Source organism: Cydia pomonella, chromosome 25, assembly GCF_033807575.1.
Source record: "Cydia pomonella isolate Wapato2018A chromosome 25, ilCydPomo1, whole genome shotgun sequence".
Lineage (NCBI taxonomy): Eukaryota > Metazoa > Arthropoda > Insecta > Lepidoptera > Tortricidae > Cydia > Cydia pomonella.
The window spans coordinates 2,632,683-2,651,793 of record NC_084727.1 but is presented as its reverse complement, the minus strand read 5'-3'; the positions used below and the strand labels follow the sequence as shown (position 1 = coordinate 2,651,793).

Genomic DNA, 19,111 nt, shown 5'->3' with positions numbered 1-19,111 from the left:
AATCAATATATTTTATTGCAAGAACATAGTTAAATTACATTTCGGATCCTCAGATATCAATTTTAATAATACTCGTAATTAGAACAGATTTTCCGTCGGCCGTACCGTTTTCGATTTAGGTACAAAAAAAATTAAAAATAAGGAAACATTTATGCATACCTCCTGGAATGGAGCAAACTTGGATTACACGTATTTTTAAGTCGATAAAATCTAATTGTATTGGCCTAATTGTGACACATTATTATTTAAAAAAACGGGACTTAATTGCGTTTGATTAAGTTCTAAAATTACCTCCAACGTCAAAATAATGATGTCGACTTTACACAGTCTTCTCCGAGACCATGGGGACAACGCTGTCCTTGAAACGTCTGGTCAGAGGTTATTTTTTAACCGTACCCTATTAAGTCCCGTTTTCGTAAACAATAATTTGCTATTTAAGACATTTGTTGCCATTGGTACTGGTTCTGACAAGAACCAATGGCCAATGGCTAAGCCTCTACTGAAGCTCGGCCTTTGCCCTCACATGAATGAGCTTCGCAAGAAAGCTCTAGAGGTTGCAAAACCCTGCGGAGAACGGCCTATGTCTTACGTCTTCGCTTACACTTGGACAATGGTTGGCTTGGCCTCCGGACTTATGCAAAACACGGTCTTCGAATTTGCTTACACTTGACCTTACCCACTCTTGGAACAATACTGCTGCAATACTGTCAATTTCCGTGATAAAATGATGTAACGCATTGAAAATTCTATTCTCAGCAGTAATGCGGCAATAAACGTCACTCAATTTACCAATAAAATTCAATGTAATCTTGATGAGGGGGCACCATGGTCTAGAAATGCTTAGGGCACCAAAATGTCTTAATCCGGCACTGAGCCCGCGTAATTTACATTGCTGTGGATGGATGTCATGTAATTAGGGTTTGAGATCCGGATATCCGAAATATCCGGATATCCGTCAAATATAAGATCCGGATCCAACAACTCTTAGATTCCGGATATTTCGGATATTACTGATCCGTATAAAACACGGTTACGTTCTAAAAGGATTTGCTGAATAAGGGACTATTTTTATATAAAAAAGTAAGATATACTCACAAAATCATAAGTAAATGGAGTAAAAGTTACATTTACTTCTTAAACGACAAATTTGTCAAGCATATATGACTTTAATAATAATAAATCTATTTATTGACAATAACAATATACATAATGGATATATACAGATGAATACTATAACTAGCTTATATCTAAAAGAGGCCCTTGAGGCATTGTACCAAGGATGCTGGCGGCATTTCCTCGTTGTATCGCAATACTGATACGTTGTGCGAGGAAGCCGCCAGCTCTTCGGTCAATATGACTTTTATATACCGGTTTGATGAAATTACATAAGGCGTGTCGCACTAGACGTGGTCCTTGACTCCCACCTCAATTTTCATGACCATATGATATCAATGACGCGTGTCTGCTACAAAAGGTTAGGTTAGGGATTTTCATTACCCAGGTGCCATAAAGCTAAAATAAAATTTTCGCATAAAGTAAAATTTTAATATCCGATATATCCGGATCTGAAAAAACGGCGGATATTGCAAGCCCTACATTTGATGCCTCCCTGGAAGGGAGGTATGAGAGGCCGCTTTCGGCTGTGGCGGCTGTGGCAGGTCGCTCCCCACCGATGCGGGGAGGTCGATCCTCGTCTTGTTGTGGACGATGTGTGCTGCTGGTGTTGGCCAGCTCTTCGCTACCGATCGCTACCCAACCCCACGACACCCCTAGCCTGGTTTGAGCTGGGCCAGGTTTTGGGGCCGCGGTGAAGGCGACCGGTCGCTTAGCTGGCGTGTTACATTGCTGTCCCATGATGCCGGCAGTCAATGCGCCTGATTCTAAGTAGAAATAACAAAATTTAAACAAAAACGGCCTTGACAATAGAGGCGTGTTCAGATATTTGTGAGCACCGTGGCCCCTCCGATATATCTGATGGCGACTGTACAAGGGCCAATTCTATAGCTCTCTTACCACGAGCTTAACACTGATCTGAAACTGACATATTCGCTAGCGTGTGCGTAACTTACTTTCTATGCATCTGTACTGGCATATTAGTGCGAGCGAGATGTATAGAAATTAAGTTTCGCAGACGTTAGCGATATGTCAGTGTAAAACTGGTGATACTCGTAGCCTTAAAGATCTGTCATCGCAACTCACCTTACCCCACCGCACCTATTCCAGCAGCGTTAGAGTGTGTTTCGTCCGCAGGCGAGCTGCAGCTGCTCTGGACGGACCGCGTCTCCGACCAGACCCTGGTCAGCCTGAGGCTGTACTTCCTCCCGGAGAACACTCCTGACGGGCGCCATCAGCATGGACAGGTCAGTCACTATTCCATCATATATGTCACATGAACTCGCCGCCATAAAGCTGTTCCCAATCGAAGTTACGTTCTTATGGTAATGTAGTAATGTAATGTAGTTATAAAACGTCATGCTTAAATTACATTAAACTTGGCACGAACTTGGCTACCACGAGCTTGACCCTAACCTGACACTGACATATTCGCTGTGTGTGTCTGTCTGTGTAACTTACTTTCTATACATCTCGCTCACACTAATATGCAAGGAAAAATGAGCATTTCACGTGCTGTCCGTGGACGTATTTCATTTCCTGTATTGCGACTTTTTTTGTACTGCGGCGTTTAAAGCAGGTGATTATTTTGCTGTACATACTGTTGACCATTAGTCACAGAAAAGGAAACTCTTGTACCTGCAAATCTTCAGAAAATTCGCGTTTGCACGGGCCAATGGTAGATAATTTCAGGGAATGCTAAATGAGATGAAATATTTATTTATTTATTAATTTTATTTTATTTATTCACCAACTTACATTTACAGTTAAACCAGACATGCAAGTTATGGGTTACATACATACTTAAAACTAATTAGACTAAGCTTATCACTAGATTTAATTAATATTAATAGTTGTGGGTGTAAGATATTGACTCCTAGGCGGGCTGCTGTGGCTAGGAATCTCGGTTCTGTCTGTGAGAATATATCAAGAGTGGGATTATGGAAAACAATATTATTAATATAGTTGAGTGCAACATATAGAGGACTACTGACTAATGTCATTGTGCTGGTATTGGGAATTACGAACAGAGGTGTAATTCGTGGCCGGAGAGTAGCTCTAACAAATGGTGAAGGTACCTGAAATATGTGAAACTGCTCCAAAAGTGGTTCTATCACAACGAATCAACTTAAAAAAAATACATATAATCACGCCTATTCCCCGAAGGGGTAGGCAGAGACCACGGATGTCCATTTGCTACGAATCTAACATACATCTTGTGCTTCCTTCACTTTCATAACATTCCTCATACACGCTCGCCGGTTTAGGGTGCTCTTGACCTGGCCTTTCCTCAGGATTTCCTTGATTTGATCAGAGAAAGTCCGTCGAGTTCTTCCAGCTCCGTCTTCTACTTCTCCCTTATACGCTCTCTTTGTTTGCCCTCTTTCGACGTGTCCAAACCATTTCATCATACCTTTCTCAATTTTTGTCACTATATTAAAAAATATACACGAATCACAGGTTTTGCCCATTTCAGATATAAGTAAAGTGTGTACAAACTTACGAAAATCATACAATGGAACTTAAAATATGTAACAATACCTCAGGAACCTAAATAATGACATGGCAACTGGTTCAAGTATCACATATTATATATTATATCACATATCGTCATCACAACAAACCAATCATTACCGTCCTTGACCTTGTATAAGTAGTTAATGGTTATCTAACACACGAATCGTTTTACCGACTTCGGATATAAGGTGTTTTAACATTCATACTGAATATATCGTCACCCTAGTTCACAATTGTACTAAAAATGTTGTTGCAATTAATACCATAGTGCGCAAACAAAAGGTGTATATTACGACCAAATTTTCCGCGTAATTGGAATGATTGTGAACTAGGGTGACGATATTCTACTCTAGTTGGGTGCGTTGGGGTAATTTCGAAGGCAGGGAAAAAAATGTTTATTTTAGCAATGATAGGGTAAACCGTCTATTACTGGCCACTCTCCAATTACTGGCCACCTCATCTAAATTAATCATCAGAACGATAGTTATTTAGTTTACTTGAATTATGTAAATAAATAAATATAATTCTTATTTTAACCATTTTAGTATAAGGTAATAGACTCTTTACACTACATGCATAAAAATGTAAACTACTTTTTTTATTGCTATTCCTCTCGCGTCAAGTGGTCTCTATGACTATGACAGGTTATTTTTATATGGTGGTAGCTGCCACGTAAAATGTTTATAGATATTTTTTGGAAGTTTAGAACATTAATTTATTAAGACATGTAACCTTTTAAGTTATGAAAATACAGTAAAAACATATTCTTCAATCAAAGATGCCATGATAAGCGCTGCAGTACAACTACACTCGCTAGTGTTGCTAAAGTATGAAGTGCTTGGTTTAGAAGATATTAATGATTTCCAAATTACCCTGCATTCGGAATTATATCAGGGGGAGTTACAAAGTTGCGCCCATCACAGATAAGATCGCCGAAAGCAGACTTAGATGGTAATGCCACATAATGAGACGTTCCGAAGATCACTTGGTCAGGAAGGCGCTGACAATACCATGCACCAGAAAAGGCAGTGGAAGATCCAGAACCAAGTGGCTCAACTTACACATGCGACAACCCAAGACAGACCGTCCTGGCGCCTTACGCAGCGGCTTACGTGAGCGAATAACTGGCGAACGCGAAGTGGCGCGGCGGCTCACGGCGTTCGCAACGAGATCGTCCACGTAGGTATCCATAGGTATCAAAGGATTGATTCACCCGCGCCGCGCCGCCCCGCTTCGCGTTTGCGAGTTATTCGCTCACGTAAGCCGCTGCGTTAGAACGAGGAGAGCCCCCAAATAGTGGGAAGTGGCAAGGAAGAAGATACGAAATTACCCCAATGCCCCATACTAACTAGATATCGCGGAAATTTGGGTGTGGCGTACATGTACATACACATGCATAATACTTACATAAGTCATTGGAAATGTAAATTTCCCTATTTTCTATGAAACTGAACTTAATAAGCTGAAAAATTTAAAATACCACGAAAAATCTTTATTATTGTGGAGAATCTTTTTTATAATACATCGGTGGCAAACTAGCATACGGCCCGCCTGATGGTAAGCAGTCTCCGTAGCCTGTGTAAGCCTGCAACTCCAGAGGTTACATGCGCGTTGCCGACCCTAACACTCTGCACCCTCGTTGAGCTCTGGCAACCTTACTCACCGGATATATCGACATCTCTTTGTGTACCGAAAATGCTGTTAAAAAACCACATTATATTTCGTTCATTGACATTTTTATTTCATTCACTAAACAAACTTTAATAATCTACATTTCATATTTTGACAATTAATGTCAAAAGTGTCAAAACTATGCATTTCCCAGAGAACATTAAAGCATTTTGAGAATCAGTGTACAAAATGGCCGAACTTCTCCCACCTAAACAAACAATGCGATGAAGAACCATCATTCTATAAATAAGACTAAAAATTAGTTTAAAAACGCATAATTCCATGTTTCGCATTTAAACCAAACGCTATTTAAAACCAAAACGCTATCTAACAAAACGTCAAATTAAAAAAAAAAACACTCAATGCACGGAAACCTCAAAAATCGAGTGGCGCAGTCTGTCTCGCTCGCTCGCGTGCGGAGGATGCCCCGTCTCGCTCTAATCCCTATTTGGTAACGCCAACTATTTCATGGATGAAATTACGGTAGGGGTGCGGCGCGAGTGCGAGCGGTAGCGGGAGCGGTTTTGAATAGCAAATGAGTTTTTAACTAAATTATATTATTTACAGATAACCAATGTGATTGGCAGCTGTCAAAGGTTTTTATAGAAGGCGTCAGCAAAGGTTTTACATGTCACTAGTTTTGTTCTATTATAAAATTAAAACCTAAATTGTACACTATTCGTAGGATTGATTGACAGGTAAAATCCATGAAATAAATACTGAAATGAATCCATCAGTGAAATACTTTGAACGGCCAACCCTGCGGTCGTAGTTACTAATGGCGTTATTCATAAAAGCGCTATAACCCGCAATATTAGCTTTTAATGGCTTGTCTTAATCTTTCATTTTGACTTGTGTATTTATAAGAAAAGGATTTAACGTAAATTAACTAATTGAGGCTAGTAAAGTTTTATGAATAAGGGGAAAATGTGGTCGGAACAGCCCCAAGAATATATAATAAAACACCATAAAACATTCAATTATTACAGCTTAACAAGTTTAAAAATGCCTTAGAACCATTGTTGGTTCAAAAGAGTTACTACTCTATAAAATATTTTTTAGAAGATAATGACTTGTAAACATGCTCTCAAAATGTGTATGCCGTAAGGCGCCACATAGTGAAACTGACTGTAACGTCCTATGTACACCTATGTTGGACAAATAAATAATTTTGTATTTTGTGGTTCCACGATAAAACGAAGGTATAATAAATTAAATAAGAAAACATGAAAAAGTCCTTTGTTGTCAATCTAAATATAATAGTTGAACAATGACAGCACAAGTATTCAATTTGATTTGCAAAATCTAATCTAATAAGTTATTCCAATTCATAAATTTAACCATAATTCACATCACATAAATTCATTGCAACAAAATTTAAAACCGAATTTAAAATGCACATAATTTCCCTAATCACTTGTACCACACTCCAATACCTAGGCGCGCAAAGTTGTCCGTACCGCTAGGGTAATCCTTATTGCAAGGGAATAACCGTGAATTTCCAACGGCACAGCGGTAAATGTATCTTTGTAGTACTTTATGGCTCTTTACGCTGACCGAGAGCATTTGATAGTTGCGTTTGTTTTTTAATTTTAAAATCTGTTTTTGTTATTTTAATGATGCGATATGTTTTTGTTTTTTTTTTCATTTTATACATTATGTTAGAGTCAGACCAAGCCAAGTTGGCAGCGATCTTGATAGCCCAGACGGTGCAAGTGTTATTTTAAACGTTAAACTTCTATGAAATTATGACGTTTACTTAACACTTGCACCGTCTAGGCTATCAAAATCGCTGCCAACTTAACTTGGTCTGACTCTAGCTTCTAGCTTTAAAATAGATGTAACGGGATTCTTAAGTCCCATGTACGAACATATATTTTTGAATTATTAACGTTATTTAAAACCTATGATAGAGTCGGACCAAGACAATTCTGCAACGATTTTGGTAGCACACGCAGTGAAAGAGTTATTTTAAACGTCAGACTTCTATGGGATTATGACGTTTACTTAAAACTTGCACAGGCTGGACTAATAAAATCGCTGTCGACTTCTTGGTCTGACTCCAGTCCATTTTAGTTTCCATCAACTCTCAATAATCCTTACTGCTGCCTTGGTTATCAAAATAGCTGCCAACTAGCTTGGTCTGACTCTCAACATGAAATATCCAAAAATAATAAGTAATAATAATACAACACCTTGAAAGACTCTCGCTAGGTGGTTGGATCAAGGGTCAGATCAGATGCAAAAGGCGGTGATCTTGGACACGGCGCGGATAGTCCGGCGGTTCCTGTCTGCAGCCCTGACTACGGGCAGCTTGGACCCTGCCCCGCTGCTGGCAGCACCCTAGGTTAGGTTTTTTTATAATGTGTTTATATCTTTTGTATTGTTTTGTAAGTGTTTTTATATTTTACTTTTATATTCATATTATAAATAATCTAACCTAAGATTTGAAACGAATAAATGATAGTAATAATAATAATAACGCAAGTATCAAGCAGTGTGGACGCTATACACAATACATTCGCTGCGACGTGCCATGTGACGACTTGAGCACATCGAGCTCTGTGGAGTCGTCAAAATATTATCTTTTGGATTTCTTTGTTCTTTTGTTTTTCGGTAACGAAATTTGACGTGATTTTTTAATTTTGGAATATAAATGCTCGTTAATATATAAATACACATGCTAATGCGCTATGACATGGGGTTCTTCAAGAAGCAGGTATAGGGATTTCAAAGGTTGGCAACGCATGGCTCCTCCGATGTTGCTTATGTCCATGGGCGGCTCGTCTGCTCGTTTGCTGCCTATTAAATAAATAAAAATCAGAGTAGGTTATGTAATAAATGTAAGGACCTGTTTCACAATGTCCAAGTAAAGTATGGGATAATTATAAATATAAATTAACTGCCAGATAAAACTTCCTGCAAAACTTAGCACTTTATCTACCAGTTAAACTTATTTGAAGATTGTGAAACGCCAACGATGACTTTATTCGTCAGATAAGTGGCAAATAGCTTATTCAGTACTTTACTTGGACATTGTGAAAGCCCTTAGAGTAGTATTTTATGTGTCTTATTTTTTCGCCACCATATGCCATCTAAAATTCAATTTAAATCTAGAGATGCCATGAATATTCGGCAACGATTCGGTATTCGGCCATTTTTTCGATTTGGGCGATTACCTAAAATGAAAAAAAAAAATACACAAAAATATAACCGCAAACCTCTATATTTAATATTATTGGAAAGTTGTTAAACACGAATACCCGTTTTTTGAGCATTTGTTGATTAATTTTTTTTTATTTAATTATTGAGTAGTTCTACAGCGTTTACAATAAATAATATGCAAACATGAGTACTTATAAGCATAGCTAATAACAGAACTCTCTGGAATTTACACAAAATAAAGTATCATCTGTGAGTAGACTTGTGACATGTGCTGTACAAGAATTGTAAATATAAACTAAATTGTAGATCATTAAGATACAAAGAAAAAGAGAATAAGAAAAGAAAAATAGTAACTGAAACCTGGGAAATTTTCTAAAATGTGTAGATAAAGTTATAATTTTGCGAGTATCACTCTAAGAACAAGTTTTGGCACATCTAATTAAATCACTTGATAAAAGTAACTTGATTTGTTAAAAAAGTGTAGTTTTTGTCTTTTTTTTTTTGTTTTTTTTTTTAATGGTGAAGCTTATTGTAAGTTATAAGTATAAACGCGGAATGTATTAGTAATAATAATACCGGCGGAGTTATTCGTCCGGTATCTTATCCGCGCTCATTCTGTGTAAATAGCCGATAAGCGGCTATCGCTGACAGTCGCGCGCGCAAGTGCACAACAACACTATTTCATTTCACCATTTTCTGTACTATGTTTGTTTCAGTAGGCCTGCGGGACATGGGTTAGTAATAGTAATGTCGTTACGTTACGGGGATAGGTGAGGAAACAAGGTGGTTAAGTTAAGAGATGATTGTGACCATTTATATAGGTATTCTGCAACGGTATTGATATCTCTTCCTCGCGTTGTCGCGGCATTTTTGTCACGGCTCATGGGAGCCTGGGGTCCGCTTGACTTGGCGTAGGTAGTTAGGTACTAGTTTTCACGAAAGCGACTGCCATCTGACCTTCCAACCCAGAGGGTAAACTAGACCTCATTGGGATTAGTCCGGTTTCCTCACGATGTTTTCCTTCGCCGAAAAGCGACTGGTAAATATCAAATGATATTTAAATAGAAATAGAAATAGAATTTGTTTTATTCATAAACACACAAACAGTAATAGACAGACATAAAAGAGAACATAGTGAGAGTAAAGTGTCACGAAATGGCCTCATCTCAGCATGTTGCTGGCGACTTCCAGCGCTGATCTTCCGATGAGACCATCGAGTGCGAAATAGTCACGGAAGGTAACAGAAAAAAGGAAAGAAACATAAAATAAACATGACGAACATACTTAACACTAAATAAAATTGCACGGACGAAACGAACGTCCAGTCTGTACCGGTCCGGTCCGGTCCGGTCTGTCTGGTCCGGTCCGGTGGTATTTCGTACATTAGTTCCTAAAAACTCATTGGTTTGGTAACGAACCGGGGTTTGAACCCGCGACCTTTGGATTGAAAGTAGCACGCTCTTACCGCTAGGCCATCGGCGCTTCAACGGTATTGATATACGGAACAAAAACGGGACGGAAAAAAAGGGACGCGATACTTAAATACGGTGACAGTCCCATATACAGGGCGTCCCAAGACTATGGGACATCAAGGGAAAGCACCTTAAATATAAGACAGGATATTTTGCTGAAAGGAGACTTTATTTTATTTTCAAAACTGAATAATACTGCATTCATTACAAAAACTAAAATATATAACAAAGACTAAAAGTGGGGGAATTTATAGGACTACAACTTACCCGTGCTAAATTTTGCAGAAATAAATTGGCTTATTAGAAAGTACAATCCCCCAAAGTGGCGCCACTGTGCGCACGATACCCTCTTGAAACTTTATGGGAAACAATAGAGATTTGCGACCCATAGTTTGGGAAATGCTGTCTTAGTCTAATCTTACTATCAGATAAATTTATTGATGCAATTTAATGTATAAGATGCATTAAATATATGTAAAATGAAAATAATTTATTTCGAACAAAAGTACATACTTAATGTGTTAGTAACATACTATAAATACTTAAATCTAGGGTTAGTACAAACATGACATTAAAACAATTTTTTTACATAATGTATGCATGTCTTCGCATGTAGATACCGCAAAAAATTAAAAAATAAATCTAAATAATATATACATAAATTTGCACTAAAACCGTGATATTTCAAGTGACATTAAAAAAGCAAAAAAATCCGTTAAATATAAATATTAGAAAAAAAGGTGAAGTTACCACTTTTCGTCGTAAGTGTACGAAGAAGTAATAATAACGCTATTTCGTATGTCGCTCGCTGTACGTTTTTAATGTCCTATCGATAAGCCGGGCTGTGTCGCTCAAACTTTGGATAAGTAAACGTGTTTGTCAAACTTACATAACTTACTATTTTAATGAATTGTTTTACAGCCAAAGCATGCAATTTAAAGTTTTCACTTAAAGTGGACTAAAGAGAGTTATGAGCTTTCACAATTTAATTATCTATGTTTTCGCTTTTTATTGTAATAATTACTAAAAAAATTAAACGAAGGGCATAACTGTAATTGATATACTTACTTCAAACTATGTAAAAATCCAATTACCAGAAAGGAAAATGGGGACTAAAGATGTAAAAGTCGCGGAAAGTTTCGAAAAATATGCAATAAAAACAGAAATTACACGGTAATTTCGCATAAAATAAATTCAATTCAATCAAATGTATTTATTTCAGACTCTGGGTCCATAAAATTGTTAGTATTGCAAGCACATGCTAGAAATATATTCAAATAATAAATAATAACCAAAAAAATCTATATATAAATTAAGTACGAAGTCAAATTCACATTGCATTAAAGTATATTCAGTCATATTATTCACATCATATACAAAGGATACATTCATTTTATAAATGGAAAATTTCAACCCTCATACAAAAAATATGATCATTCCACACGCGTGCGGGAAAGTAGCACCATATGTACTGTAATAGTACATTACGATACAAGTGCGAAAAATAGGAAATTCGAAACGAGTGGCGAATTACCTATTCGCACATGTATCGTACAACGTTTTACAGTACATATGGCCCTTTAAATGTTCGACACAGTAACGTAATATACTAATTTTCGCACTAGTGCGATAAAGTAGAACCATATGTTTTGTAAATATTTTTTTGACACAAATCTTGTTAACCCTACAGTCTCCACAGCTTTCCGTTTTAGCAATTATTTACCCGCGCAGGGTTGCCAGCGCTTATATTTTAATGGCGGCTGAATATCGACATCTAGAGATTTCTACGTTTCACTTTTTATGGTTAACTAATAGCCTCTAAGCGGACATCGTAGTCTACGGATAATCCGACTGCAAAGAACGGAGGTTATCTATAATATCAATTTGACTTTTTTTAATGAATGTTATGGCTCCTCTACACGATGGCCCAGCGTAGGCCAGTCCTATGCGTTAGAGGGAGCTAGTGATATTGCTATCTCATTTCATCGCTTAGATGCGTCCCTTAGACTGGGCTACGCTGGGCTATATTAGTGAAGAGGAGCCCTTACCTGAGTAGCCTTACCACGAGCTTGACACTTGGGTCAAAATTTTTCGCGAGATACTGTCGCGCCAATCATGTACGGCAGGCTGTATCTCATGAACCGTGATAGTTAGACAGTTGAAATTTTCACAGATGATGTATTTCTGTTGCCGCTATAACAACAAATACTAAAAAGTACGGAACCCTCGGTGGGCGAGTCCGAGTCTCACTTGTCCGGTTTTTGATTAATTTGATAAAATACAGAAATAAAAGCGTGACAGAGTGGTCCAAAACAAGGCACTGGAAAGAATTTAGACCCACTGACGTTACACTCACATATTCGCTAGCGTGTGCGCAACTTACTTTCCATGCATCTCGCTCGTACTGGCATATTAGTGCGAGCGAGATGTACGGAAAGTAAGTTACGCAGACGTTAGCGAATACGTCAGTGTCAAAATCGTGGTATGGGGTTTGTTTTTGTATGAAAATAATTTTGTAGCAAACAGTAGGGTCAAGGCCGAAACAGTGGCTCAACTCGAACAGTGGCTCAGTCTGGGATCCGCTTGGCAACTAATCTCTAGAATTGGCGTAGATCTTTTACGAACGCGACTACCATCTAACCTTCCAACCCAGAGGGTAAACTAGGCCTTATTGGGATTAGTCCGGTTTCCTCACGATGTTATCTTTCACCGAAAAGCGACTGGTAAATATCAAATAATATTTCGCATCTAAGTTCCGAAAAACATATTGGTACGAGCCGGGGTTTGAACCTACGACCTCCGGATTGAAAGTCGCACGCTTTTACCGCTACGCCACCAACGCTTTTAGCCAATACAAAACATATACAACAAAAAGAGCTTCTTAACCTCTAAAGCCTACTTCTCAGTCGAAGAGTTTATGACAGACACGAATTTATGATTTGACCTGGAAATTACGCCTGTATGTTTATTAATAAATGTGTAACTTATATACCTACTTGTAAATAAACTATAATAAAATATGAATAACTTAGCTAGTACTCATGAACCTTCTATGAATGATGTCTATGTTTTATGAATTTAATTATTTACGAACTTTTACGAATTTACGAAATTTAATGTATGTATTATGGTTATTTCTCATTATTACTTGAATTTGTGACTAGAACTAATGTTTATGACATGTTTAATAATTATAGTATTGTTGCTTTATTTTAATTGTAAGAATTTCCTAGTATTACGTAAATGCTATTTTGTGTTTGAATATGTATTTATTTTTAGTAATTAAATAGTTTTTAGAATATCAATAATGTTGCTATGCCCTGACAGGGTAACCATGCATGCACTCAATACATGTTAACACCTTAATGTCCTTAATGTAACCATGGTTCTGCAATAAACGAAATAAATAAATAAATATTGTCACATATGTGTTAAGTGTTTATATGTAATGTGTCTTGTAGCATACAATGACGTCAATGTACAACAGAATGTATAATGTACTATACATTTTATTGTAGGTTATTGTTTTAACGATTTCCACGGAAACATGTTTGAGACAAATATTAATTTTCAAATTAGAAATATTAATGTAAAGTTACTATATATTTTGGATAAAAAGATTGACAAGTTGAAAGAAAATGTAAATAGAGTTATTGTATGGTTGCCAATAGTAGTATAGTTCGTGTCATACATGATGACGCGCACATTTGTCAAATCTAACCTTTAAGAGGCTGTGAACACCCAATGTCCTTGAAATTGATGTTACTTAAACAGCTTTTTAAGAAAGACTATTTGTTTTAGTCAAGTAAGAAAAATATATGTTCATATTAATTATATTTCAAAGACCGTGGTCGTACTCGGAACACGATTGAACGAAATCGGCTCGATAGAAAATAATTGCAAAGATTGGTCTTAAAATCACAATTAAACGGTTTTATGTCTTTATTGTTTTGACTTATGGGTCTGCAATTAAAATCACAATTTCAAAACATTTATATCTAAACCTTGGTCGAGTTAAATGTTACACTAATAATCCACTTTTTTTATTTAAATATTTTTCTTATTATTCCCTTGCCCAGGCCCAGTAACATGCGACAGTGCTATCTCATTTACTCCGATACAAATAGACAGTGTGCGCGCTTTAGGTATTGACAGCCTCTTAAGAGGAAAGATGACGGTCGTTTTCCATACAAACGCGGTCCCCATTTTCCTCTGGATATTGATATTATGGAAAGTATTTTTGCATATACCCCTGAATTTTTTTTTTAATATAATAATGAATTATTAGAGTAAGCGTAGGAGTTGAAAATAGAGTTCCGGTTACTCTAGTTATAATATTAGCGGAAAATCGTTGAGCATTACACTTTTTGTTTGTCGCGATATCTATTGTCGAGTATCAGTACTGAGAGATCCGCTACTCGATGCTAGATGTCGACTGCGTATACTCGTATAATAATCATTTTGGTACCAAAACTGATGTATAGAGTGAGCACTCTATTACTTCTTATTTCTCTATGACCATACTAAATTAATATTTAACAAGCAGAAACGTCTGCGATCGATGCTATTAAAGCTTAGAATAAATTAAAAAGTGGAAAAAATCATTATCATGTCACCATGTCTGTCACGTTCTAACAAGTAAGGGCGAAAGTGACGGGTATAGTGACAGGTGATAATAAGTTTTTGGCAAATTCATTTTTGGTACAAGCTTTTATCGCTGACTGTACTTTATTTCCCACAGACAACTAATACTCATCGAGAAAATTCTAAAAACCCCAAACACAATTAGGTTGCGTTGTTTTATCACAGAGTTCCTATGGCTACCTCCTGTCTCCATCATCAGATCAGCTCGATGGTATGGTATGGTATAATATTGCATTGCCACCCGACTTACATATGTATGCTAATTTTCAGTTTCAATGGAAACCGGGAAGTGGGTCAAATTTAACTTGCAAGATTTGTCCCATGCATACTAACAGGGCAAGTTAAATAAAAACTTGTAAAAATGGAACCATGCTGCCACCGCTGTACACATACTGAAAACATCATCTCGTCATATTTATCAGAAATTATGTCAAATTAAATTCCTTCGCTTTTCAGAAATATTCCAAATTTGAACGTCACTAGGTAATAATAAATCTAATACCATAGAGAAAAAACTAAGCATACAGTGCTCACTCCATACATCAGTTTTCCTACCAAATCGCTTATTGTTTTCGTAGTCGACATCTAGCGTCAAGTAGCGGAGTTATCAGTACCGCTACTTGACACTAGATGTCGCGACTGACGAAAAGTGTATTGCTCAACAATTTACAACTAATATTTTAAGCAGAAGGAGTTGAATATGTAAGTTATGATATTAGCTGAAAATATTCGTTCGTCGCGACATCTATTGTCTAGTAGCAGTACTGATAAACCCGCTACTTGACGATAGATGTCGACTAAGAAAATAATAAGCGTTTTGGTAAGAAAACTGATGTATGGAGTGAGCACTCTATACTTACTTATTTCTCTAAGGTAATATAATTATGTACTTACATTTTTTTTGTTTTTTTTTTTTTTAGAAACACTTGAAATACATTGACATTAACATACAAAGTTTTTTTTAATATTTAAGTATTACTTACCGGATTGGACAATATATTACCAAATATCCTTCTTTTCTACCAATTTTATACTAAAACGACTTAAATACATAATTATCATTGTATTTGCCATATAAAACAAAGGTACGGTTTTTTATGTGTTTCCATGTACATTATTTTCAGAGGTTGTGCAATAAAGAGGATTTGTATTGTATTGTATTGTACGGTCATACATATTTTATAGTATGGTTAACTCGTTCGCGTCTTTCCTGTAGACATAGCAAAGTTAAGGGAATCTAAAGCAAATTTTTACGCTACACCCTTTACAGGCGGAATATATTTTTTCAGTACTTGAGACTTAAATAAGCAAAACGGGATTTATGTGTACCAGAGTCGTTAACTTTTATATTTTCCACAGAAGTGACCTTTTTTTAAAATGTGATTGGTTAAGTTAAAAACTAATGCTATTTTTTTTTTACTTATAACTCACTCATTATACCATGTATAACATGAGTATAATAAAGGCACATACACACTAGCATAACTCGCCGTGTCCATTGTGCGCGGCGCCTAAGAAAAACAACGGATGTAACTTCTTGCGATCGATTGTTATGTACCGTCTGCAAAACAGACGGTAATTGAGGTTAACGAATTTAATATATTTCGAGCTATGTATTTAGTTGTATAATTTACTTATTAATAAATATAAGCAAAGATATAAATTCCGTATAAGATAAATATAAAGTCTAAGAATAAATGGTGCCTCGAAAAATCAAGAAAAAAATATGCTCGAATAGATGGCGATATACCTTAGGTCATAATCGAGTAGATGGCGACACCGTTTGGTATTTAATTTAACACATATCAGTGAAAGAATATGAGTCAAATAGCCATATGTCATTCTAAGTTGTAGTCCTGTGTCGAAAGATGGCAGTAAAAGATGACTACAAAATTTACTTTGACTTTACGCGTATATACTCAATTCTCTTTGATAGAGGAAGGTGTATTCGGCTAATACTTTATAATGTTAGATAATTCCCAAAATCATCCATACTATTATCAAATTAGAGTAAATTTTCGGAATTACGTGACAATTTTCAATATTCGAAATTTCTCGAATATCTACCTACACCCATAATTATGTTAAAATAAATAAAAATATTAAAGAAAAAAGTTTAAGTTAACTGATGCGTTTTTTTACTCGGTACATATTTAATTGCCTTTGTCTCTTATATCTTTATTGAGATTTTAAAATAAAGTCTTGTGTCTTGTCTGTCTTGTCTTGTGTTTATTGTGTGAAATTGCTGAAACATGAAAGTTGCTCGACTTGTTATTACTATTTTAAATTATACGCTTTATCAGATTCTATGATTTAATAAATTCTGTAGTGAGTTATATTACAATACAATACAATATAAATATTCTTTATTGCTCACCAATAACAATTGAAACAATACATACATATTATGCATATAACTTAAACTATGGTACATAATAGGCGGTCTTATCACTGAAGGGCTATCTTCCAGGCAATATTTGGGTAGTGGAGACAAGGAAAAAAAACAAGTAATGTTAGTAGGTGACAGTGGCGGCGCGTCACAAATATTCGTAGGGAACCCGGAGCTAATTTTGCTTTCCTTTTCTCCATGAACAGATTGTGACAGTACTCAACGGGCTGAAATTAGACAAGCCGGTGGGAATCGAGTTCTTTGAACGATCCGCCACTGGTAGGTGATGCAAGCAGAGAAAAAAAAATCAAATAAACAACTAGATTATAAAAATACACGTACATAAATAATATAAACTACATACACTACGATCCATAAATAAATATAATAGCAATCAATTTGCAATATTATTACGTACCTAATGTACCTATGTACTGATTATATTTCTCGTTATTATAAAATACAAATTCTAAAAATGTCTTTTTGTTTTTAATTTTGTCCTAAAATTATACTTACGTAGCTCGTATAGTAATAAAGGGCTACTTAATGTACGAGACAATCTGATTATTGTGAATTGAAATATTTACATATATTTATTTATTTATGTAATTTATGTATGTATCTTTATTTATTTAAGTAGTTTATAACTAATTTGTATGTATGTATGTATATACTTTATTGTACATAGAAATAAAAACACGAAAAACACAGTTACAGAGTAAATTAAATACAACAAAGGCGAACTTATCCCTGTATGGGATCTCTTCCAGTTAACCTTTGAGGAAATGAGTAAAACAGAAGTAACGGTGAATGAATGACAAACACAAACAAAAGTGTACAATCACTGAAATTAATGAAATGCACGTTTTGAATACACATTGATACAAATATACATAGATAGAAAAATAACCATAAAATAATGCATACATATATATATAAATAAAAATAAATAAATATTCAATATATAATATAAATAAATATGAATTCGAACCAGAAAAGTAAAGGAAATTAAAAAAGTAGAAGTACTCCAAAGAACTAGGAAGTCGTAACCAAAGTATCGGAAAGCCACAATTTTTTAAGCTTCTCCTTGAGTGATGCTACAGATTGGGATTGCCTCACGGACACCGGAATCTCGTTCCATAACTTGACGGCATGGACAGTAAAGGATTTCTTGTATGTGCGCGTCGTATTGGAAGGAATCGTGAGTAAAAGATTGGTGCTTGATCGAAGGCGATGACCACTACCAGCAGCTAAATAACTAAACCTTTCGGAAAGGTAAGGTGGCGAAGCAGGATTAAATAGAACATTGAAAAGCAATGATAGGACATGCACATCTCGTCGACGACGAATCGGAAGCCAGCCAAGCTGAGATCGAAACTGGGATACATGATCAAACTTACGTAGACCGAAAATGTATCGAATACAAATATTTTGCAATCGCTCGAGTTTGTCCAGTAACTCCTCACTAAGGTCCAAGAAAGCAGTATCAGCGTAATCTAACAACGGGAGTAAAAGTGAACATGCGAGAGTTATTTTGGTTTGAAGAGGAAGGAAATTCTGAAGACGCCTTAGTGAGTGGAGAGACGCAAAAAGTTTATTGCTAATGTCAGAAACATGAGCTGACCAGGACAAGGTTTGATCAATGATGATACCCAAGTTCTTAACTGTAGAAGAAAAAGGGATAATTGTTCCATCAAAACGCACTTTGGGTACCACCATCTCTGACAATTTGGACACAAAATAAGGACCACCAATGACAATTGCCTGCGATTTTTTTGTATTAACTTTCAAACCAAACTTATTCGCCCAGCAACGAATTGACTCAAGGTCGCCATTTATTCTATCAACTAAAGATGAAAAATCATCAATGCTAGCCGCTGCGTAAATCTGTAAATCATCCGCGTAAAGGTGGAAGTTACAATTTAAGGACTCAGTAATGCCATTAATGAAGATCGAGAAAAGGAGAGGAGAGAGTATCCCTCCTTGGGGGACACCAGCAGAAAGGTCACACCACTCCGAGACCTTGTCGTCAACCTTGACACGCTAATTTATGTGTATTAGGACTCTAATTATTTCAATAACAATTTCTTTTAGTTTTAAATGCACTGCCTACAATCTTTTCTGCTTTGCCCTAAGGTTG

At 36.2% G+C, this 19,111-nt stretch overlaps 1 protein-coding gene across 2 annotated transcripts in view; it reads left to right on the top strand.

The window, feature by feature from the left end:
* The window catches only part of LOC133531461 (AT-rich interactive domain-containing protein 5B-like), a 120,368-nt gene that overhangs the window by 26,592 nt on the left and 74,665 nt on the right, over window positions 1-19,111 (top strand). For both annotated transcript variants that reach the window (XM_061869692.1, XM_061869693.1), the window contains one exon: window positions 2,251-2,360. In XM_061869692.1, coding sequence (XP_061725676.1) covers window positions 2,251-2,360 — 110 coding nt within the window. The remainder of the gene's footprint in view (window positions 1-2,250; window positions 2,361-19,111) is intronic.